Below are 25,194 nucleotides of genomic sequence, written 5' to 3' on the forward strand. Positions count from 1 at the left end.
TCTTAATGCTACATCTTAATTAGATGTAAGTGTTCGTTAACTTTTGTATGCAGGCTTAAGTATATTGTGACATCCTTTGTCTTTTCCCCATCTAAAGAAAATTTTATTGAAAGACAGATATTTTTTAAAAGGAGTAGAATAATTATTTTATTTTCAGTGTGTTCATTGTTTTGTCATGTGTGGCGAAGAGAAGTCCACAGTGACCAAAGAAATCTCTTTCCTGTGTTTGAACTGACCGGCAACAACAGATGGTCATGTACATGTAGTTTTGAAATTTTTTTTTGGAAAATGAGTTTTCGTGTTGAAGAACATATGTCCTTTTTCTCTCCATAGGTACAGTATTGGGAAGTTATTATGGGAGGTATTGGGGAAAATGAGAGTCTGGGATAGAGCGGCCTGGAAGGAGTTCAGGTTTTGAGTGATGACCAAAGTGACATGGGTATAAAGATGGTAAAATTGGTTTGTTTCATATTCCTAGGTGGTTCTTTGGCAAAAGATGGTTCAGGCTGAGCCCCCAGAGCTGCCTGAGGCATGAAGTCAAGTTTCTCCTAGGCTAAAATGTTGGTGTAAAGTTGTTATTGGACCCTGAAAGAAATCCTTGTCCAGGAAGACAGGACAGGATGTCCTGTCTCTAGGACATTCACCATTTATTAAGAGGGAAAATCAGCTAGAGAACATTTAGATGTGAGTTAAAGAGAAGAATCAGTTCAGTTCAATTTACTTGCTCAGTCGTGTCCGACTGCGACCCCATGAATCGCAGCACGCCAGGCCTCCCTGTCCATCACTGACTCCCGGAGTTCACTCAGACTCACGTCCATCGAGTCAGTGATGCCATCCAGCCATCTCATCCTCTGTCATCCCCTTCTCCTCCTGCCCCCAATCCCTCCCAGCATCAGAGTCTTTTCCATTGAGTCAACTCTTCGCATGAGGTGGCCAAAGTACTGGAGTTTCAGCTTTAGCATCATTCCTTCCAAAGAAATCCCAGGGCTGATCTCCTCAGAATGGACTGGTTGGATCTCCTTGCAGTCCAAGGGACTCTCAAGAGTCTTCTCCAACACCTCAGTTCAAAAGCATCAATTCTTCAGCGCTCAGCCTTCTTCACAGTCCAACTCTCACATCCATACATGACCACAGGAAAAACCATAGCCTTGACTAGATGGACCTTTAGTTGGCAAAGTAATGTCTCTGCTTTTGAATATGCTATCTAGGTTGGTCATAACTTTTCTTCCAAGGAGTAAGTGTCTTTAAATTTCATGGCTGCAGTCACCATCTGCAGTGATTAGTGGGTTATAGTGGACTGCCCAGTCATTTAGAAGGAACAGATGATATTCATGACATTAATACTGGTGTGGTGGGAGAACTTCAGCTCTGCAGACATGAATTAATAAGCTTTAACAAGTGTTTCTTGACCACCTGCTAAGTGCCAAGCATATACCAGTGAGCAAAATAGGCAATTCACTGGGGGAGACAGGCAAAAACAACTGAAGAAATAAAGAGAAAATTACAGTCTGTGTTGTGTGCTTATAAGAAAGCAAGAATAATGAGAGAGAAAAACTGTGGGGTGCTACTCTACATAGGGAGGTTAGGCCTCTTTGAGGAAGTGACTTGAGTTGAGATCTGAAGGGTGAGATTGAACCAGACATTTGGAGAACTAGGAAAAGAACATTATAGGCACTGATATAAGTTAGTAGAAGAATGGCAAGTGGTGATTGTGAAAACTGATAAACATCTTTTACTATTGTGACTATGTAACTATTACTCACTTAATACCATTGTATCATGATTGGTCAACAGAAAAAATAATAGAACTCTGTATCACCGAAACTGTCATTTAATAGAAAAACCTGTAATCATTTTAAAAAATCCAGATGCATATCAGAATTATCTTGGAAGTTTTTGAAAAATACAAATGTGCAGGTATTGCTTTGTTTTCACTAGAGCTCCAGATATGTTTCTATGAGCAGCCATGTTAAAAACAGCTGGACTATATGATGATCTTTTACTTTTATCAGTTTGTTTCACTTTTTCTATTTCATATTCAGTGCTCCTATTTCATTTAGTTTACATTTTCCAATTTCTCTGTCTCTTCATTTTTTTTTGATCTTCTTTCTCAAAACTTTATCAGGTTTAATACAAAAGCTTTTGTATAGCATATACATATAAATAATATGTATACTATATATATTTTAGAAAACTTAATCAGTTTTTGCCTAACAAAAAATTATGACATTTCGATTCTGTTTGTTTGACTTAGTATGAATAGAACGCTAGATTTCTAATTAAAACAAAAAGATATGCAACAAGCAACAAAGGTTTACTGTATAGCATAGGGAATGATAGTCAATATCTTGTAATAACCTATAAAGGAAAATAATTTCAAAAATAATATATGTGCATATGTATAACTGAATCACCTTGCTGTGTACTTGAAACATTGTAAGTCAACTATACATCAGTAAAAGATATATATTAAATTAAAAAAATGAACCTATACAAGGGAACAGATTGGAAAGTAGAAACAAACCTAATCTTGAGCTGTCATTTTATCCTCACTTGAAGTGACATAATCTTGGATTTTATAAACACATAAATCAATAAATGCCTTTATTCTTTAAAAAAAAAAAAATGGCAAGTGGAAAAAGGCCTAGTATTTTTGAGGACTTAGAAGAAGGCCTGTTGAATATACTGAGCAAAGGGGATTATGTTGGGAATGAATGGGAGAGTTAGGTGGCTGCCAGTCCATGTAGGTTCTCTAGGCTGTGTTGGAGGGTTAGATTTTGTTTAAAGAACTGATGGGGAGTCATGGAAGAGTAATAAGCAGGGGAAGGACATGGTCTATTTATGCTTTTAAAACAACTCTCTGGCAGTTGTGAGATGAATAGAGTAGAAGCTGGGAGATCACGTAAAAGGCTATCACTCTAAACCAAGCAAGAAAATATGGCGACGTGAACATGGGCGGTGGCAGTGAAGTTGGAGAGAAGTGGGGGGACGTGGAGCTAGTGCTGGCATGACCTGTTAATGGGTGAATTGTGGAGGGTGAGGCAAAGGGAGTCATAATGGATGACTCTGCAGTGTTTGAGTTGAGCCGCTGGATGGATGATGATGCCATTCACCAAAATAGGGTAGACTGAGGGTTGGAATGTGGTACTGGTTTTTTGGGAGAAGGGGACAGATGGCACAAACGAGTGAAGAGGGGTCTGGTGGTGGCTGTGGCAAATGGAGAGGAAGTCTGCAGTAGTTAAGACCAAGGACTCTAGAACCAGACTGCTTGGGCTTGAATGTGGTGTGCAAGCGGGCACCTCTCAGTTCAGTTCACTCACTCAGTCATGTCCCACTCTTTGCGACTCCATGAATTGCAGCACGCCAGGCTTCCCTGTTCTTCACCAGCTCCCAGAGCTTGCTCAAACTCATGTCCATCGAGTTGGTGATGCCATCTGACCATCTCATCCTCTGTCTCCTTCTCCTCCTGCCTTCCATCTTTTCCAGCATCAGGGTCTTTTCCAATGAGTCAGTTCTTAACATCAGGTGGCCAAAGTGTTGGAGCTTCAGCATCAGTCCTTCCAATGTATATTCAGAGTTGATTTCCATTAGGATTGACTGGTTTGATCTTGCAGTCCAAGGGGCTCTCAAGAGTCTTCTCCAACACGACAGTTCAAAAGCATCAATTCTTCAGTGCTCACCTTTCTTTATGGCCCAACTCTCACATCCATACAGGACTACAGGAAAAAAACATAGCTTTGACTAAATGGACCTTTGTTGGCAAAGTAATGTCTCTGCTTTTTAATATGCTGTCTAGGTTGGTCATAGCTTTTCTTCCAAGGAGTAAACACCTTTTAATTTCATGGCTGCACTCACCATCTGCAGTGATTTTGGAGCCCTCCCCGCTGCCCCCCAAAAATAAAGTCTCTCACTGTTTCAGTTGTTTCCCCATCTATTTGCCATGAAGTGATGGGACCCGATGCCAGGATCTTAGTTTTCTGAGGCACGTCTCAGTGCCCCCATTTTCTCATTTTATAAAAAGAGGGTAATGGTACCTACCTCATAGGGTTCTTTTGAGGGTTAAATTAGTTGATAGACATAAAGCCCTTAAAACAGTGTGACATGTAATAAGCCAGTATAAGTGTTATTTGCGATTGTTTTCATTGCTGTAAGAGAAGCATCTGTTATTCAACTCAGGTGGTTGCTGCCACGTGGCTGATTTTTCATGAAAATCTGGAAATACATATTTATGTGTGAAATTCCTCAGTTTTAAGCATTTTCAAACATCCTGTAAGCCAAATAAAACATGTTTGTGATTGCCAAGTTAGACTCATTAGCCCAGCTATATGGTATTTTTCTACAGTAATGTTCAGCTCCTTGGGTGTAGGCATGGAGACTCAGGCAGGTAGTTGGAGTCAACTTGAGAGTGAGGTTTCATTAGCTGACTATAAGAGGAGGAGGACCCTTGGCTCAGGGTTTGCAGGGGTGATAGATAATGACAAGCCATGGCAACTCAGCAGCCGAGGAAGGAAATAACCATAGTGAGGGGAAGAGAGTGAGCTAAGAGGCAGAGCATTAGTAAATCAGGGATCCGACCAGAAGATTTGAAGACGACAGCACCAAGGTGCTGGAGCAGGAGCCAATGAATGAACTGCTAAGGATTCTGGGGATCTTGAGAGAGACTGGGCAAAAAAAGGATACTTTTAAAGTTGCAGTGGGGAAGCAAGGGGGGAAAGTTTTTCTCCTCTGGTCCTTGAGCTGTATGGGATAGGAGAGAAAAGCAGCTCCCTCTGAGAGGACTTGAAGGGAAGTGTTTCCATGGTTTCCATGGAGGCCAGGAGGCACCAGAGCCTTCAGCAAAGAGATGGAGGATGTAGGAGCCACACATCCCAGTCCTAGGAGAGGGTTTGGGGGGAAATGAGGTGTGAGGGTTTGGGGCAAATTAGGCAATGGTCATAAAAAGGTGGAAATGGAAGTTCTAGACTTACGTAGGCAGTGAGTAAGACAAGGTGTCTGCTAGACATCTCTTTCAGTTACAAGGCCATTTCTTGACATGCTTAGCTGACAGCGTCTTCTGTCAGGCTGTGGGGATGACTGAGGTCCTCTCTGGACTTTGCTAGAGATTCTTCTTTCTTTGTGTGGTCACTCACAGGGCGCTATGTTCCTGAGGTGCAGTTCGTAAAGTCTGCTCCAGTCAAATTGCAAATGCTCTTCTCGAAACAGGCTTCTGTCCCTCCTTGTACACTTTTATGTATCAGGAAGTTTAGGATAGACAATCAAGAATAGAATCTTGGGACTTCCCTGGTGGTCCAGTGACTAGGACTTCGAGGTCCCAATGCAGAGGGGCCTGGGTTCGATCCCTGGTTGGGAACCTGGATCCCACATGCCACAACTAAAGATCCTGCGTGGTGCAACTAAGACCCAGCACAACCAAATAAACAAATGCTTTAAACGAAGAATAGAATCTTTTAGGTCCTTATAATATTTGTTCTTTTAAATAGAGCTGAGATATTTTATAATAACTGTGAATGGAGTATATAACCTTTAAAAATTGTAAATCACTACATTGTACACCTGTAACTTATACAGTGTTGCACATCAACTATATCTCAATTTAAAAAAAAATCACACACACACAAAATCAGGCCAAGATACAGACCTGAGCAAACCTGTTTCTTTCCCCTGAACCCAGTCATGGCATCTCTGAGTGCTCTATACTTAAAGGAACTTTCAAAGCAGAAGGTATTCTTAGCTCTATGCTTCTTCATGTACTAACTATTTACTGGAAAAAAAAAAGAAAAAAAGAAACTTGGGTCAGAAAATGAATTTTAAAAAATCAACGAGTTTACTTTTATTTATTTGGAGTGTTTATTTCCCCTCACTAGACAGTAAGCTCTGAGGGTAGAGACCCTCTTTCCATTGTGTCCTCATCACCTAGCAAAGTGCCTGGCATGCTAGCTGTCAGGAAATAAGGAAATATTTGTTGAGTGATTGGATGAATATTTAGGATAAATGTAATAAGCTTTTTCCTCCCTCCCCCAACAAGAAACAGCTGTCCTAAAAGTGAAGTTGTAATGACATTTGTAAGAAGGGACAGGCCTCTGGGGGCTTTCCCTGCCTCACTTCCCAGTCCCTCTGTCTCTTACCCTGATACAGCATGGTGGTAGAAAAGTGTTTGTCCTGTTAATCACTAAAAAATACATATATTAAAAATTTTTTTTCATTTATTTACTTTTGGCCGCAGTGGATCTTTGTTGCTGTGTGCGGGCTTTCTCTAGTTGTCGTGCGTGGACTTCGCGTGGTGGTGGCTTCTCTTGCTGCAGAGCACAGACGCTACAGCGCTCAGTCTTGAGTACTTGCAGCACAGGCTCAGTGGTTGCAGCTCTTGGGCTCTAGAGCACTGGCTCAGTACTTGTGGCCACGGGCTTAGTTGCCCCTGGCGTGTGGGATCCTCCTGAACCAGGGATTGAACCCGTGTTCCCTGCCTTGGCAGGAGGGACTCTTAACCGCTGGGCCACCAGAGAAGTCCCCTCCTAATCAGTCTTGCCTATATTTCTCTTCTGACTTATCTTCAAATTTTGCTCCTCCATCGAGGACCAAATCGGACGCCATCTCTGGAGCCTTGCTTAGTATCCCCAACTAAAAGTAAGCTGTCCCCTCACTTGCAGCTTTCTTCATGTTTTACTCTATAAATAAGGACTGAGCTTGGTTCTCATTCTCTCTTCCACATTGTTTGTCTGAGGATCTTGCATGTAATCAGAATTCAATAAATAATTATTGAATTAAGGACTGAATGAGGGTTTGTAGTAGTCTGTGTGGGATTTAATAGTAGTATAAACTGTTACATGGAAATTTGTAATTTAAACATGGTGTACCAGTGAAAGAAAGAATTACTTTCTGCTTTATTTTATGCCCTCACCTATTTTTTAATTGTGTATCTTTGAGTCTTTCAATATTTTAGGGGAGAAATGTTATTTAAAACACTTTCTCAAGACTCCCTTTGAGCCTAACTCTTAGGAAAATAACTGCCTCCATCATGTGTTCCAGTGGCCTTCCAGTGCAGCTGTAAGTGGGGAGGGTTACAGCTTCCTGCAAGGGCCTAAAATACTGAACTGCTATTGAAGACAGCCCCCACCTGCACCTCTGAGCATAAACAGAAGCAGACCCTGATTTGGTGCTGGAATAACATGAAGTTGAAGGCAGACTGGGTGGCCTGGCTGTTGGAGCCAGGATTCCCATTTACATTAAGAGCTGGTTCTGGACCAATTTGAATTATTGACTCATTCAGCTCTGCAGAGGGGCCCAGAGTAAAAAATATACATCCAGTATCTTGAGACTCACTATTCAACTTGGAAGTCAACCTGTATCACTTTGAAAATTGTCACAGAAACAAGCAGTTGTGGGAAGGTCCTGTAGAATTAAAAAAAGGGCATTGTATAGTGATGCCTAATCCCCAGGTAACCTTGTTCTTTACACTTGAAGACTAGCATATAGGGGCACAGAAAACCCCAGTAGCTGTCACTTTCCCATTCCACGCCAAGCTCTGTTGCTTCTCACCTCTGCCCGTTCACTGCAAGGTGCCAGTGTGAGCTCTCAGTGTTTGATGGAACTCTGTAGTATAGACATCAATGTAAATCATTTTATGCATTTAATGAATAATTCTCATACATCTAACTTGTTTCCTAGATCGAACTGTTTAATTAATTTTAACTTTTTTATTGAATAATAATGTATGTATGGAAAAATCCTAAGCATGTAACTAGTTAAATTTTCACAGATTTTATTTTATTTTTTTATTTTAAAGGGTGTTTTGAGAATTAATCCAAAGAAGTTTCATGAAGCCTTCATTCCTTCCCCGGTAAGTTCAATAACTTTATAATAAACCTAATGTCATGTTTAATTTTTTAGATGTGCTATGAAACTGAAATCATATATTCTAACTAAAAAAAAAAGAGTAGTGAAACAGAATTGAAGAGGGGCAAGGATTTGTTTCAAATTTAAATAAACAGCATTTGCCTTGGGTTGACAGCCCCTTCTGCCAGTCTTAAAAATCACATTTCAAATGAAAGGGATGGCATTTGTTACTGGCTGCAAGGCTCAGCTGAATCCTCACAGACAGCCACCACTTCTTAAAGGATTTATGGGTGTTTCCACTGGTTTAAGTTTAATCTTTCTTAAACAAATATACTATCTACTTTCAATCTACTGCATGAGCTAATCTTCAGATATGTCCAAAAATAATGTGTAATGCTTTTTTTTTTTTTTGGTTAGTTTCTCACTTCACTTTTCCACAGGTGATAGGACTTGGTACAAGGCTCTTTACTGCTGAGTCTTTATATGTTTTCTTAATTCATGACTCATTTGAACACGCTCTCTCTGATTAAGGGAAGTTCACTCTGACATCTAATTAGCAGCAGGTCTCTGGGTAAGGCTTGATTGTGCAAAGCTGGGAGAGCAGTATTCTTAAATTCTTGACTTATCTTTTCCAGGATGCCATAAATAGTGTAGCCATAGAAGTAGATTTTTCACAGTGGAAGAGATTATAGGAAGAAACTTTGGCTTCTCCTTGAAGAAATGGAATACATATATTTTGGTTACTGCATTTCATTTTGAGAAATGACACATTTAACGAGCATACAAGTTCAGTGGTGTACTCCATAGGCATTATTATTGTTGTCATTTTCAGTAACCAAAGACCTATTCCAAAGCTCAGTTTAGTCCTTTTTTCCCTTGCCCGTGTCCAGAAGCTAAGGATTCATGTTTGTATCTGAAGTTTAGGTCTTACCACTGGGTTAGATAAGCAGTATCCCATGTGACCTGTGCTCTCGTAGTCATCTTCTATTCCCGTGACAGAACATGGTATGTATGTACTGACCATGGTGCTTAGATGAGAGAATTGAGTGTCAGCTTTGAGGTAGTAGCTTAGCTGTGGGAGCTGTTCCATCATGCAGTGGAAGCCGAGTTACATGGGTGTTAGATTTCAGAGTTTGCTCATAAGGTAAATTCACAGTCAAGCTTGATAAAAATTACCCATGAGAACCTCTTAGGAATATGCAGTGTTGGAGATGGATTAACCATTTTTCAGAAATCTAGCATAACCAGCATTTTCTCTGCATTTGAAAGAAGGATTGTTTCTTCATTGGCACACCAGTTGGAGGAGCTCAATTGTATGAGGGGCCCCAGTGTGTGAAAAACATGGATTTTTAAGCATGAGAATCACACCCGTGCAGTAAGGAGTTGGCCCTGAGACGTACCTGGTTTCTAATCACCCATCTCCCTGCATACTGACGTTTGCTCTCTTTGATTTGAACGATAAGTGAAACTACATACAGCATTTTGAAAACTTCAATGCCTGCTTTCTCTCTCTCCTGAGTACACAGTATTGAATTTCTGTAAATTAGTCCCCTGTGAGGCCGGTTCCTGATCAATGTATGGCCTAGGACCAAAGTATAAGTGGAGGCATGAATACCTTATATTAAATACTTAAAAGTAATACACCAGACAAACGAACTGTTAAGTGAAATATGTTCCTTATTAAATATACCTCCATGTACTTGAACTTGGGTTCAAACGTAGAGTTCTCAGACTACTTGGAGCTCCATGCTGAAAGGTGGCTGCATGGAGAGGGTCCACCTTCTGGCCTGCCCCTCTTCCCTTCCCAGTCCTGGCTCCGTGTCACCTCTTTGCTGCTTCCTGCCTCCTCCCCCCATTCAGTGAGAGCCCTTGCCCTCTAGGTGGGCATCTCACCCCACATGTCCAAGCTCTCCCCATACCCCTTAGAGATACCCACCCGTTAGCCGCCTGTGGTGTGTGTTTGGGAAGACAGACCTGGGGAAGATGCTCATATATGCCCTGGAAGTGGGCTTGGGTCTGATTACGATTCATCTGGCCTTGAGAACTCCTTACCTGATGAGGAGGGATGTGGTCAGAAGAGGGCCAGGGCAGGGGTTCTCTGAAGTGCGGGCTTACTTAGGGTCCCTTAAGTTAAATTCATGTGATTTAAATTTGCAAGTGATGTGCTGCCCCTGTATAATCTGGCTTGTTAAAGAGAGTTAAGAAACAAGAGTCATGTAGAATTCAGCTGTGAAGCCGTCTGGCTCTGGGCTTTTGTTTGCTGGAAGATTAACCAATACAATATTGTAAAGTTTAAAAATAAAATAAAATTAAAAAAAAAAAAAAGAAGCAAAAGTCATTGATGTTTCAAGAGCTCAAGTTGTTCTACTTGAAATTGTGTTCCTGGCATGTCCTACTTGAATTTTTTACAAAGTTGTGATATTAAGACTGGCTTATTTCTATACCTCTTTTATTCTCTTATCTGGCTATTGATGGAGTAATAAAATTGTCTCAGAGGGAGGGAAAAAGTGCTAAATGACTCACCTCTAAGTAATTAAGAACCTAGCATAGGGAGCTTAGCTTGGTGCTCTGTGATGACCTGGGGTGGGGGGTGGGGGTTGGGAAAGAGTGGCCCATGAGGGAGGGGATATATGTATACCTATGGCTGATTCACTTTGTTGTACAGCAGAAACTAACACAACATTGTAAAGCAGTTATACTTTAAAAAAAAAAGCCCAGTTGTAACTGATTGTAGATAGTTTGGTTTTGGACACTGGAACAATCCTGCATTCCAGTTTTGTGGGTTTTCTGGTCAGTTTCAGGTTTTAGAAGCATTATAGAAAGCAGTTGAAGGAGGAGATAATAGAGGCAGTGAATTACATGCCTCTGTAAATCCCATCACTGGTCTAGATTTCTGAGTGTACGTAGCTTATGTCCATGTCAATTGTGAACTTGTATGAACTGGAAACATGCTCACAGGTAGGCTAGGAGGTGGGCTATGAGATCAGGGCCTGAATATTACCTGCCCTCTGCTTTACCAGGGAGAATAGAGATAGGAATTGATAGGAGATGTGGTTTCTGCTCTGACAATAAGAAACAGAAAGTTTGCTTAATTGTAAAATGAAGGGGTAGACTAAATATTGTCTAATGTTCCTCATAACTTTAAAATTCTGAAACTTTTTGAGAAACAAAATTAGACTAGATTTGATGAAATTTACTCTTGTTGACTCTGAAAACAGCTGAGAACTTACACAATGTCACTTTCTGTGTTAAAATTGCTACATATGTCAATAGGAACAGTGAATTGATCATCAGGTATAAAAAAAGTACTTTGTTTTGGGAGAATATGTTTTAGGTTTATTATAATTTCTACTGATAGAAAGTTGATATTCATTTTCTTATGACAAACTCAAGATACATACAGAAGTCATGTCTGTGTGTACCTGCTGGTGTCCTGTTGTTCTCAGTGAAAGTAAGATATAGAATTAGAATAAAATCATGCGTCTTTTTCCAAAAGACCAAGATAAACTGATGTTATTGAGATGCTTTTTTATCCTCTTTGGGGATAAGATAAAGAGAAGAAATAGACCTGATGTCAAAACCTGGCTTTTTATTAAAAAAAAAGGCAGAGTTTCAGCTCAGAACTATATTGCAAAAAGTTCTGTACAGCTTTTTTGTGCATCTTATCACCAAGAGGCACTCTTTGTGTATCTGTAGAATTTATGTTTGGCCCAAAGGAAGCTGTTCTATCGATGGAGGATGTTCTGACCATTATGGCATACTTGGGTTGCTTCCCAACTCCAGCCTCCTAAATACTTAGTTAGAATACCCCCAGATCCCTTTGCATTTCCAACAGATTGGTCATTAACCACTTCCTCCCCGCCCAATCTTTCTGATGGGTAGAGCAAGTCTTATGGCATTCAAATAAAGGACTGAACTCTTCGGCTTTAAAAGGTAGTTAGAAGAGGTTGACTCAAACTTTAAATTTTGAGCTGCCTGTGAGTATCTTTAAAATAAGAGATTCTGTAATAGATGCAAACTTCTGAGTGAATCAAGTATGAGCTGAGTTGTGATGCAGTCTACTCATAGATCTGGATTGTTTGAGATTCAGCTGAGCTCTTCGAATTGCCGTAGATAAAATAGGTAAGCAACAAGGATTTACTATATAGCACAGGGAATTATTAGAGAAGGAAATGGCAACTCACTCCAGTATTCTTGCCTAGAGAATTCCATGGACAGAGGAGCCTGGCAGGCTACAGTCCATGGGATCGCAAAGAGTCAGACACAACTGAGTGACTAACATTATGCTACACTACAGGGAATTATTATATAATCAATATCTTATAATAACCTCTAATGGAATATAATCTGAAAAAATTACTCAGTCACTATGCTGGATACCTGAAGCTAACACTACAACTCTAAGTAAGTAAGTAAGTAAGTTAAGTCTCTCGGTTGTGTCCGACTCTTTGCGACCCCGTGTACTGTAGCCTTCCAGGCTTCTCCGTCCCTGGGATTCTCCAGGCAAGAATACTGGAGTGAGTTACCATTTCCTTCTCCAGGGGATCTTCCCGACCCAGGGATCAAACCTGGGTCTCCCGCATTGGAGGCAGACGCTTTAACCTCTGAGCCACCAGGGAAGATACCAACACTACAACTGTACTTCAGTTAAAAAACAAACCACGATTTGCTTTCTCTGCTGCTTTCTTTGGCATGGGGGGGGTGGGGTGGGGGGGGGGGAGGGTAGGGAATATGCCAGCTTCCTTGTAGAGAGCCCAAATCCTGGAGCTGGTTGTTGTCCTTGCCTGTGGTTGGTTTACTTAGGGTATTATATGTTGATTTTCTTCTATCTTCTTTCACACTGTCTGCTTTTTACCTTTCCCTTTGCTTAAAAAAATTCAGTATAGAAGGGGTACCATCATGCTTTATTTTATTCAAAACAAAAAAGGACAACTTACTCCTTTTGTATTTTGGTTATGAAAGCATGCAATCCTAGTTTTTTGCTTTATATATTTTTGTTTTTGACCTGCCTATAGTAGATCTTCTCTTATTTGGTGATTTTTTTTAGAATCATGTTAACCTGCTCTTATGTGTTTATCACCAATTCTATTAGTTCCAAAGAGACTGAACTTCTCTAGGTCTGTTTGTGGCTAAATAGCAATACCAGTGTTCCTGTTAAGTCAATGGGCAGATTGTAGAGTCTACAGTTTGTAAGCCAAGGGAGTTATTTTTGATTCCAAGCCTTGGTAAGCTGACTCTTATATTCCTTTCTCCAACCTAGGATGGTGATCGAGACATTTTTATTGATGGCGTTGTTGCTCGTAATAGAGCCTTGAATGGGGATCTGGTGGTTGTGAAGCTGCTTCCAGAGGAGCAGTGGAAGGTGAGTTAAGTTTTCCTCTTAAAACTAGAGACTTCTCAGGGCCTTTTGCATTCCATAGTGCGTCAGCGAGACAGCATAAACTGATGCAGTCCCAGACCCCTCAGGCCCTTCGTTGTCTCAGAAGCAGGCCACAGAACACTTGGGACATAGATTCATTGGATGGGCACACACCTAATGATTTGAGTTCTCCTTGTTCCCTCCCCTGTGATCTGTCTTCCTTCTCACATGCTTTGCCTTGATTTCTGGTAATTTTTCAGGTAGAAGAAAAGCTTGCAGGGGACATTCAAACCTGATAATGTGTTGTTATCCAACATTTAATGCTGGGAGAACTGGAAAGACAAAGCCATAGGGATGGTGGCCGTCTTCACACGTTCCTGCTGCCTTTCCTGTAAACCCAGGCAGTACATGTCTAGTTCTGTGATGTCCGGTTTGGTGGTTGGGCTTCCCTTGGCAGGCAAAAATAGACTATGTATTTTTATAAAACAGAGATTTGATAGCAGATGAAAATGTTTTTAATATGAGAATATTCTGGGTTTTAGTTTCTATCTACGTCTGTCAATTGAAAAAGAAGATTTGCTTTCGTTTTGACTATTGTTTTAAATAAGGGTCAGGCACTAGAATGATTCATAGCAGTTTCTTTTTAATTGTATAAAACTGGTAACGTATATCTAAATATTAATTTTTCTTCCTAGTATGCTTTATATCACATCTTTTATTTTATTTGTCTCAGTTTATTGCCACTGAGATTTTGGTGTCTTCTTCAGTGAGAGGTATTAAAGCAGAGTGATTCATAGAGTGGGCTTTTAGGCGAGGCTACTTGGGTTTGCAGCTCATCTTTGCCACTTGCCTGTATAACCTTGGGTGAGTTATATAACCTCTCTGTGCTTCAAATGCCTCATCTATAGATTGGGAATAATCATAGTACCTACTTCATACCTACTTCCTAGGTTTGTCATAGGATTAAATGTGAATATATGTAAAAATCTTAGAATAATTCTTGGCCCATGGTAGCAGCTCAAGTTTTTATTATTAATTTTTCCAGGAATGTGGAAAGTACTACCTTATCTCAGAGCTTTGTTGAGGCATAAATTAAATTCTTTTTTGTTATCTGATGGGGCTATAGTAATTGAGTAAGACCTATGTGTCAGGGATTTGTAGGGTGCATGGACATTAGTAATGATTAAGGTGGACATTGTTGTTGCTCTCATGGAGTTTTTAGTTAAGTGCAGAGAGTGAATTATGCTAGTCCAGATCTACCCCTCCACCCTGCCCCCAGCCCAGCTCTCATCCGTCTGCTGTGATGTGCTTAGTCGCTCAGTTGTGTCCGATGCTTTGCGACCCCCTTGACTGTAGCCCGCCAGGCTCCTCTGTCCGTGGGGTTCTGCAGGCGAGAATACTGGAGTGGGCTGCCGTGCCCTCCTCCAGGGAACTCCCATCCCTAGCTGCTGCCAGTTGTGCACAGTCTCCTTCCTTGATTCCTTGAAAGCGCCAACTAGGGGTTGGCTCCAGGTCCTAGGAATATAGATTGATGTAGGTCATTTCCTCTTTTCTTGAAAGCATCATCTAGCACAGTGTTGACCAGGTTTAAGATGACAGGAAGAGTACATTACAGTCTGGTCCAACCAGAGGAAGTATTTCTAGAGGTCATTAGAGAGCTCTATAGACAGCTTTATAGCAAACAGGCAGCTGTACAGTAAAGGTAAACCAGAGAAGGAACAAGAAAGATGAAGTCTCCCAGCTGTTCCATTCCTGGATATTTACCTTAGAAGAATTAAGGTATTTGTTCATATAAAGATTTATATATGAAAGTTCATAGCAGCTTTTTTAGTGATAGCCCCAGACAGATTGGAAACCACCCAAATGTCCATAAGCACATCAACCAATTTTGTTATAACCATTCAATGGAATATGACTTAGCTGGTAAAAAAAACAAAACAAAACAAAAAACTAATGGTATTGATTGATATATGTAATATTTAACATGGGTGAATCTCAAAATAGTTGTGATGGGTGAAAGAAGCTAGACAGTACATGCTCAATGATTCCTTTATATGACTAGAAAATGCAGACTAATTTATAGTGACAAAAGGCAAATCATTGGTTGCCTGAAGTGGGAGCAGGAGAGATGGATTACCTTGGGGGCCCAAAGAGACTTGGGGCTATAGGCATGTTCATTTTCATGGTGGGATAGTTTCATAATTGTGTATGTTAAGACCAACCAATTTGTGTACTTTAAATATATGTAGTTTATTGAATGTCAGTTATACCTCAATAAATATGTAAAAAAAATCCTGAAAATGAAGAAACCAACGAATGAAATAAGATATTTGGACAAATGAATCTGGAGCTTCAAGAAGAAGCTTGAAGCTTGAGATGTCAATTTGGGAGTCATCAGCCATGTAGTGAATGAGGTCACCTAGAGAGTGTAGCCAGAGAAGGCAGCTGAATACTGCGTTTTGGGGAAAGCCAACATTTAGAAGTCAGCAGGAGGATCTTTAGAGGTCAGCTAAAGAGCCTGGAGAGAGGACTCTGCTCCTGATAAAGTGGAGTGTGAACCATGATGATTAAATTCCACCTCTGCCTGGTTTAGAGAAAAGGCTGCTGCATTCTGAGGGTGCAAGGGGCAGAGGTCTAAGTGAAATGGTATCAACACACTCAGGTGTTCATAGTCCATATAACCTGCTTGAATCTGGGGAGGCATTTTTTGATCTACCTTGCTTGATGACTTTTTCAGCCCTCTTGCTGGCAAGAGGAAGCTTCATGGAGGAAGTCAGTATACCTTTAGCCCTTAAGCATGGAGGAGGAAGATGTTTAGTGAAATCTGTTCTCAGGATTAAGCATGGAGGAGGAAGATGTTTAGTGAAATCTGTTCTCAGGATTAAGCATAGGAAGCCAAGTCCGAAGAGGGGCAGAGTCAGGATCTTTTGAAATCCGTTTAGCTGTCATTTGTAATGTTCCTCCTGTTGTATTTCCACAGTATAAAAATTGCTTTTCAGTTAGCAGTTGCTGTTGTTTAGTTGCTAAGTCATGTCCAACTCTTTTGGGACCCCACGGATTGTAGCCCACCAGGCTCCTCTGTCCATGGGATTCTTCAGGCAAAAATACTGGAGTGGGTTGCCATTTCTTTCTCCAGGGGAATCTTCCTGACCCAGGGATCGAACCTGCATCTCCTGCCTTGCAGGCAGACTCTTTACCACTGAGCCACCAGGGAAGCCTGCAGTTCTTAAAATGCTAGTGCTCCTTGTTTATCCTTTATGTTGTCCACTCTTAATCTCTTTGATAGCAGTCTTGTAGTGAGAAATATTGCAGAGACTAGAGTGGACTGTGGCATCTTTCAAGTCAAAAGAAAAGTAGGCCAAGTCCCTAAATCTTGGGTGCTAGGTATAGCTGAGACCCCAGAAATTGTGCTAGAGCTTAATTGTAGAAAAGCCTCTGATGATTTTCTTACCAATGCCTAAGACTTGTGAATCAGCACAGAAAGAGGAACTTTGGAGCTCTCTTGGCCCTGGAGGCTGCCTTCAGAGTTACTGGAAGGTAGGCCAGGCAGCTCATCAAGAATTACGGCAGTCACTGCCCCGTGTGGGAATGCTTTCTAGGCAGATGGGTAGAGGGGAGTCTGGAGAGGAGTGGTATTCATGAAGGAGGTTTGCAGAGCAAAGCTAAGAGTAGCTGTTAGAGAAAGATGGATGCAAGACTATCTCATTAGAATTGAGGCCAATCCTATAGGCCAGTACTTGTCTATAAGCTGCAAATGATTCAGCCCAGGGATTTTGTTAAAATGCAGATTCTAATTCAGTAGATCTGAAGTGGTGCCCCAAATTGTGCAAGGCTCCAGTCAACATTGGTGCTACTGGTTCTGGAACGACACTGAGTAACAAGGTTATACTATGTGACTCAAGAGGGAAAAAGAAAGAAGAAGTTAGGGAGCTGGGGCTGAACTCTCTGGACCTAGGATCTGAGACTTGATTGGAGGAAAGATAGCTGAGGGAAGAAATGTGAACCTTAACACCTTATGGCTGGGCCATGACCTCCCCCTGGGATGCTGGATCCTTTATTAATGATATCCTTTTGAGCAGAGATTGGCATGGATACAGAGAAAGGTCTAGACTGGCAAGGGCGACCCTGCCCTTGGAGTTGCTGCTTGAAGTAGAGTCGGGGCAATGACAGGGGGTCTGTCTGCCTGGGTATGTGTGTAGGCCCTCTTGGGCTTTCAGAAGATTTGAAGTGTGGAGGATGGCTCAGGGTTCCTTACTTGTTCCATTTCTTTGGAGTTCCTAAGGGTCTTCACAGCGGCTACTTGACAATGTTTTTTATATTAAAGTCAGCCCTGTCTGCCTACCAGTGTAGGAGACGCAAGAGATGCAGGTTTGACTCCTGGGTTAGGAAGATCCCCTGGAGTAGGAAATGGCAATCTGCTCCAGTATTCTTGCTTGGAAAATTCCAGGGACAGAGAAGCCTGGCAGGCTCCAGTCCTTGGGGCTGCAAAGGGTCAGACACAGCTGAACGACTGAGCACACACACGCTAAGTGCAAGCATTTTACAACTTCCCCTTCTGAAGAGGGGGGCTCTGTTGGCTGTAGCCCACCTGTGACAGTCGTTGGTGACAGGTTCAGATGAGAGAGAAGAGAATATTCAGACTGTCATCAAGAATCCCTGACATGTAGAATATAAACATCTCACAGCATACTGGCCAATTGTATTACAGGTTTGTTAGTACAAAAGCATATTGTTATCAAAGGAATCTGTAGTCAATGGTGTGAGCAAATGCGAATTAATTGGATTATTCATCTTTGCTTCTTTATGCTTGTGTGCAAACCCCTCTTGGGTATGTAAACAACAGTTCTTTTCGCTGTAGTAGTAAATAGTCAATTTATTTCACAGCATGTTTTTTGGCAAAATAGATAGCTGTGAAAGTATCAAGCTGTGGAGCAGTAATAAGAAATAATTTGCTCTTATATAACAATATTAATTTTAGAATTCCTCCATGCTTTTAGTATGTATCTGTATTTTTTATTACAGAAATCTGGTGAAGGATAGTTGAGGCAAAGGATAGTTTCTTCACTTTGTCAACTGACAAGTTTAGTGACTTGTTTGAGAACTTGGAGTTTTGGGAACCAAAGGTAGACTACATATCTCTTGACTTAGCTTATTGCTTGTTCCTTTCCTTATGTTTGCTTTTGTTGTTTTTTTGCCCTTTTTTTTTTTTTTAAGTGCGAGTGTGTGTATGGATTCTTATAGGCTGAGGGTCTGTAGCTTTCCTCAGGTTTTTAAGGTGGATGGTCATATCCCCAAATGGTTAGAACCATTGATCTTGATGATTCTGCCTGGAACAGTGCAGGGTACTTGATGGCTTCTCACCCTCCACACATCCTGCCCTGTGCTAGATGCTGGAGGTACACACTCGAACAGGTCACGTGCTTTGCTCTTAAGATGCTCATAGGCTGGTTGGAAAAGGGATGGAAACAATTGTAGTACAGTTTGTATGATGGAGAAATACATGTTGTTGTGGGAGCACTAAACTCTTGAGATAAATGGGGAAGATTTCATAGAGGAGGTTTCATTTGAACTATGGTTTGAAAGATGGTCATGGAGAAGGAGAGAGGTTTGGCTTTTTTTCTCTGGGGGAGGGGGCGTGGAATGAGAATGACTTGGGCTGAGAATTAATTTGTTAGCAGAGGGCTGTGAAAATTTCCACTTCCAGGGAGGAACACATGAAGTAAGGCTCTGTCTTCCTGCCATGCAGTTGGCTAAGTGCTGCAGCCTTTCAATCAGCTCTCTTAGACACTGGGAAGAGCAGGGAATTCCTAACTGTTATCAAGATTCCCCCCCTCCAGGAAGACTAATGTCCTTGACCCCCTTTTACTGAAGCTCACAGAATCCTGCTCTTTGCTCTGTAAACTCTTCTGATTGCCATTTATTTGATCTTTGCCTCTTCCATTTCCTTTCCTTTTCCCCATCAAGTTCATCTTCCATAATCATAAACAACCTTGCCCTTCATCCTTTTTAAACTCTAATAAATTAATCCTTTTATTTTACTTCTCTTAATAATCTAATACAGTGCATTGCAAATAAGTTTATATAAACTCTGTGGCTGCTGCTGCTTGCTAACTTTTTAGTATTTACTGTGTACCAGGAATGTGTTTAGTGCCTCACACCATTCTTGAGTCTGCTCTTTGTCTATCTCGTTTCATAAATGGGAAACCTGAGGTTTTGCTTAAACATCTTACTAATTTAGGTAACGTATAACCAGGGACTGACAGAGTTGGGATTGAGTCACATCAATTCATGATTCCATTGCTATTTGTTATTCCGTAGATACAAAGGAGAGAGTTATTTGATCTAGGTATGATACTGTTAGGTATCATAAAAATCAACATAAATCCAGAAAACAATAATACATACTTTAGCATAAGGCAATGTCCTGAGTTACCATCATGGGTAAAGAATTGACTTTATCATTTGAGATACCCAAAGGCCTAGTATTATTCTTATATGATAAAGAATTTAGAAATAGTTAATTAGAATTTGAGTGAATTGAGTGGTTGTATTCTGAAACTAGAGAGATATGATATCTGCCCAGGGCATTATGAAGGCAGGTGTTAGGAACGTATCTTACTAGACATCTGCCCTACATAGTAGATAAGAAACTGAGAACGCTCACCCAGTTATAAAGTCAAACCAAGAGATACAACCCGCTGGACAAGAATAGAATCAAAGAGGTTGCAGACCCCGATGCCATTCTGGCTCTTGGCACCAAGTCTCAAATTCATGGGGCATGTGACACAGGTATTCCGAAAGCAGGTAGGCATTTGTCTTGTAGGGAGTACATCCTTCTGGGACTTTGGGACAGGGTTCTAATTCCAGACATGTGGGACCATCTTATTACAAGAAGACTGGTAGATGCAGCCACTAGGCTGGGAGTCAAGGATAGTGTATAATCCCTAAGCTAGGAGAATTGGTTAGAGCAATACTGGGAACAAGAACCAACGCAGAAGACCAACCTTGAAAACCAGAATTCTGGGCCTTTTTTGACTGTACCAAAGGAGATTTGGGAGCCCAGAATTCAGCTGCAGTATCTTGGATCTGGGAGTTGGGTTCAAGCTAAGTCCTCTATAGGAGGAGCCAGAGTTGTTTAAATATTAACTTCTTTGCTTGATTGGGAACTAGGGTGAGCAGATTAGTTGATGCAGCCATAGTGAGTGACCCAGAGAAAATCAGAGTAAAGGAGGCTGATAAGAGCATATTACAGTTAAATTAGGTGAAACTGATACAAGAGTTGACTGGCTGATGAGTCAGGGGTGGATTTCAAGTGAAATTTCTTCTCATTGAAACTTAGCTTCTTTATTCCTTTGTCTGAATATTTAAAATATAGTAAGATAGACTGGAATAGATTTGGTATATTGATGCCCCCTGGAAAACTATAATGTTATTCATTTATCACCTGGGTATTTGTTGAATACCTGTATTGTACTGAGAAGGTAGGGTGAGAATAAATCAACCAAGCACTTTGTTAGCCAAGTCTAAATTTCTCTTGGGACAGGATTATTTTACTTAGTTTACAACAGAGCAAAGTTTATACATGAATTAAGGATGGAAAAACAGGGACAATTATTTGATGTTTTCTAACACATCTTTTGTACAGTTGAAATAAGAAAGAAAACTTATTTTTATTCAGAATACTCATACTTCAACAAGGAAATAATAGAAATATGGATGGGTATTTTGGAAGAGACTGGCACAGAAAGAACTTGAGCTTGAAAGAATAAAGGAAGTGCTGATAGGAATAACTACTCTTGTTCTACATTAAACAAACAAACAAAAAAATCAAAGTGCACATTTAATCCCTAATTTTCAATGGCTGTTCCAAATCTTCTTATGGTCACATGAAATTGGTCTAGTACAGTAAATCGTTTCCTTTGACAACTAACTTTTCCTTCAAGTGATTGTTTTAAAGTTTTGTCTTCCAAGTTCTTCTTTAAATATGCACCCATCATACTAGATTATATTTAATCCAATCTCTTATATAACCACTATCATTTTGGATTGTTCTCAATTCCAGTGGAATTAGGATTTCTTAGAACTGTTTGGTTTCTTGGCTAGTGTGGCAGGCCCAAAAAAGACTTGGAAGGTATTTCATCTTGAAGGGCAAGGTCTCCAGAGCCTCCACCCATAACAGTATGGTAGGTAAGGTATATCTACTACCATGATCAGATTTCCCCCAAATTGTTATATACACAAACCTATTTTTAACAATCTTCTTTTCTTCTTCTTTATTGCCAGCTCTCGGATCAAATACTTCAGGTTCTTGCCTGCTTTAAACATGCCTTCACATCTCTATAATTCAAATTGAAATGTCTAAAATAAGGAATGTATCATTTAAGGATAGAGTTGCTTATTTGTGCTGGGGAACTCCCAATTAATATTTTAGGATTATTTGCTAGAAAACTAATTCATTCCTCCTTAGATCCATAGAGATGGTTTGGTGAATTCACATTCATTGTAAGGAATGAGTTAATATAGATAAAGTACTTAAAGCAATATCGGCACATTATAAATGCACAAGAAATGTCAGATATTATTATTCTTCTTTGAAACGAGGACTGAGAGTTATAATTTGGCCAAGATCATGTAATGACTCAAGTTTACTATTCCTAGCTCTTGAATTTACCAGTGATAACATTTACTCATAGCAGACATAAAATGCTCCTACAAAGTGTTGACATAAAATGTTAGTATTTCAGTATACATTCCTTTGAGGAAATTGCTGGATAATTGGATGGTAGGCAAGATTACGCAATGATGTGGTTTATTTCTTACTCATGCCCTTTGCCCATCACTGTCATCTAGGGTTGTGTTTTGCCTGATCATCACTCCAGAGTCCAGGCTGAATGAAACAACTGCCGTCAGGAGGAGTCCTCTTTTCTGTGGCAGAAAGAAACAGAGCCTCGGAGGGGCCATATTTAAAATATGGAAGCAGCTGGTCAGTTCTATTCACAGCTCATTGGCCAAAATGAGTCATCTGACCCTGCTCAACCACAAGAGGGCCAAAAAGTACAGTTCTCCAAAGTGTTTGCAATTTGGGGTGATCTGGTGAACTGCACTGATAACTGTCATGCTGGATTAATTAGATTCATTATACTTGGCATTCCTGGCTAACCATCTGAAAAACGTATGCCACTGGTCATTAGGGAGATCGGGCAAAAATTTCTACATCACTTACTATAAATTCATCCCCACTAATGAAAAAAGAATTCAGAAATACCTGAAAATGATCTAGATGGGCTTTAAGATCACCCTTAATTATGTAATTCTTGCCTGAAAGTACAATGTGTAGTACAAAGTAAACTTATTAATCTTTGAATTAAGCTAATGATGTAATTTTTGTAATGAAAGGCAAGGAAAATTTAAGGCATTTATTTGGTAATATTTATAAACCATAAAGGGCTTCCTGGTGGCTCAGATGGTAAAGAACCTGCCCACAATATGGGAGACCCCGGTTCAGTCCCTGGGCTGGGAAGATCTCTGGGAGAAGGGAATGGCAACCCACTCCAGAATTCTTGCCTGGAGAATTCCATGGACAGAGAAGCCTGGTGGACTGCAGGTCATGGGGTCGCAAAGAGCTGGACACGACTGAGTGACTGACACACATACACACACACACATAAAGAGTTTATCATTATTAGTAGTATTTTGATCTTATTGCTTCCTACTGCTACTGTTAAAAATGTACATTTTTCATTTACATTTTGTTAAAATTTTCATTTTTGAACAATTTTTCAATAGGCATATATTACCCTACCTTTTATAGAAGCTAGTCATGATTTAGGACATAGACATAATTGTTTTATGAATTTAGGCAACTAGGAGAGGAATGTGGTAGATTTGGAAACACCTACTATTTTAGTATTTTAGAGCTTAAAATGCAAGATGGAGATATAAAGTGGCAGGAGATGAGGCTGGGCTGGTAAATGGCAGGTCAGGAGAGCCACATCATGAAATGTCTACATACTGTGTAAAAGAGTTCTGCTGTTACCCTGTAGGTATTGGGGAGCCATTCAAGGATTTTGAGGAGAGGTGATGCAGTCAGATTTGAATAGTAGAATATCATTTTGGTGGTAGGGTGGAGGATTTAAAGGAAAGGAGTAAAATTGGTGGGAGATTGATAACAAAGTTATTAATATTTAAGAGTCTCAGTGCGAGATGGTAAGAGTCACAGTGGCCATGAGGGTTGTAAGGAGATGAATTTAAGCCTGTTTAGTAAGATAGAACATGGCAATTGGATGTAGTAGGCAAGAGAGAAGGAAGAAGCTAGGATGACTCCGACTTTTCAGGCTTGGGTAATTCAGAGGATGATGGCACCATGTGCTAAGTTAGGAAGGGGAGCAGGGACAAATGATGGGTTTGTTTGGATATGGTGAGTTTGTGAGGCCTGGGGACGCATACGTATGTAGAGCTAGGAGACAGTTGGATATTAGAATGTGGAGTTCACAGGTGAGATCTTGGCTAGAGGTAGAGATTTGGGTAACCTCAATGACACTTGAATAAATTTCCTGGGGTTGATTTATGGAGAGATAAGGCCACCGAGAATGGAGTCAGAGGAACACCAGCACTTCATGGCCGTGGAGAGGAAGAAAGATCCAATATAGGAGACTGAGAAATGGTGTCCAGAGAGGAAGGAGGAAAACCAGGAGAGAATGTTAGGCTGGGAGCCTAAACAAGGGACATTTGAATGAGGAGAAGTAGTCCACAGTGCCCTGTTGCTGATAGACCCAGTGAGAAATTTTAATGAGAAGTTAGATTTGGCTAGTATGGAGCCATCTGTGGCACAGATCAGAGCAGTTTCAGGGAAGAAAAGAAAAGGCAGAAACCAAGTCACAAAGAGTGAAGGACAGCACAAAGAAGGCTGAGAAAGGGCAGTAATTCAAGGAAAGAGACACAAAGATGATGGTTACCTTTGTTTTCATATGAGAAAGAAAAACTTGACTTAAATGTAATATCTTAAGTCAGATTTCCTAGAGGCAGAGCTTGAGATAGAAAATCTTGCCCAAGCTGTCTATTTTTAATGAAAGATTTCTGAAATATACCAAATTACTTAAAATTTAGTCAGTCAAATCATGACAGATTAAAAGTTCAGATTTGAGAACAGTGTACAGAGAATGAACTAGATTTAATGCTAAAAGAAGTTGGGACTGGCTGGTAAGAGAATGAATTGATAATGCAGAGCACAGAACCAAGGGTAGGACAGGGACATGCTGTGAAGAAAACCAGATCAGGTTTAGAAGCAAATGCCCTGTGCCCAGTTGATGTCCCTATGGTAGTTTGGGGGACATAGGCATCTTCTAGGGTAGGAATTGGCAAACTTCTAAAAAAGACAAGATAGTAAAATGTTTGAGGCATTGTGGGCCACATGGTTCTGCTACAACTTCTCAACTCTGCCATTGTAGCACAAAAGCAGCTATGTTCCAGAAAAACTTCATTTCCAAAAGCAGCTGGATGTGGCCGGTCAGCGGTGGTTTGCTGATCCTCGTTCTAGGGGTGCATTAGACCTCATGAAGGACTTTGCTCCTGCCCAACTGACCAAGAAACTGTAGGAGCCTTCACACAGACTCCTGTTTCTCCTCTTAAATAGAGTGACAGCTATGCTGGGAAGAGTTTTCCTGTTTTGACTCCATCTCAGTATTTCAAGCTTTTAGTTCTTGAATCTTTTGATTTTGAATCGGAAAATGTTAGAGTCTATGGGGAGGAATGGATTCGTGTATGGCTGAGTCCCTTCACTGTTCACCTGAAACTATCACAATATTGTTAATCGGCTGTACCCCAATAAAAAATAAAGAAGTTTTTAAAAAAAGAAAATGTTAAGAGTCTCTATCTCTGTGAGTTCTTGGAGATTAGCTTGCTTGGATTCTGTGTTTTGTTTTGATTTGTTTTCCTTATAGTTTTCTCTTGAACAATATATGTGAACATTATAGTGGCAAAATTAACCTTAACTTTGTTTCCTT

General features: G+C 40.5%; 1 protein-coding gene across 13 annotated transcripts in view; it reads left to right on the plus strand.

The window, feature by feature from the left end:
- Positions 1-25,194, plus strand: part of DIS3L2 (DIS3 like 3'-5' exoribonuclease 2) — a 392,221-nt gene that overhangs the window by 88,980 nt on the left and 278,047 nt on the right. For all 13 annotated transcript variants that reach the window (XR_008712208.1, XR_008712209.1, XM_055573741.1 and 10 more), the window contains 2 exons: positions 7,784-7,837; positions 13,094-13,195. Coding sequence is in view for 11 of the 13 variants with exons in the window: in XM_055573741.1 (XP_055429716.1) it covers positions 7,784-7,837; positions 13,094-13,195 (156 nt within the window). In the remaining 2 variants the exon portion in view is untranslated. The remainder of the gene's footprint in view (positions 1-7,783; positions 7,838-13,093; positions 13,196-25,194) is intronic.

This window comes from Bubalus kerabau, chromosome 3 (assembly GCF_029407905.1).
Source record: "Bubalus kerabau isolate K-KA32 ecotype Philippines breed swamp buffalo chromosome 3, PCC_UOA_SB_1v2, whole genome shotgun sequence".
NCBI lineage: Eukaryota > Metazoa > Chordata > Mammalia > Artiodactyla > Bovidae > Bubalus > Bubalus kerabau.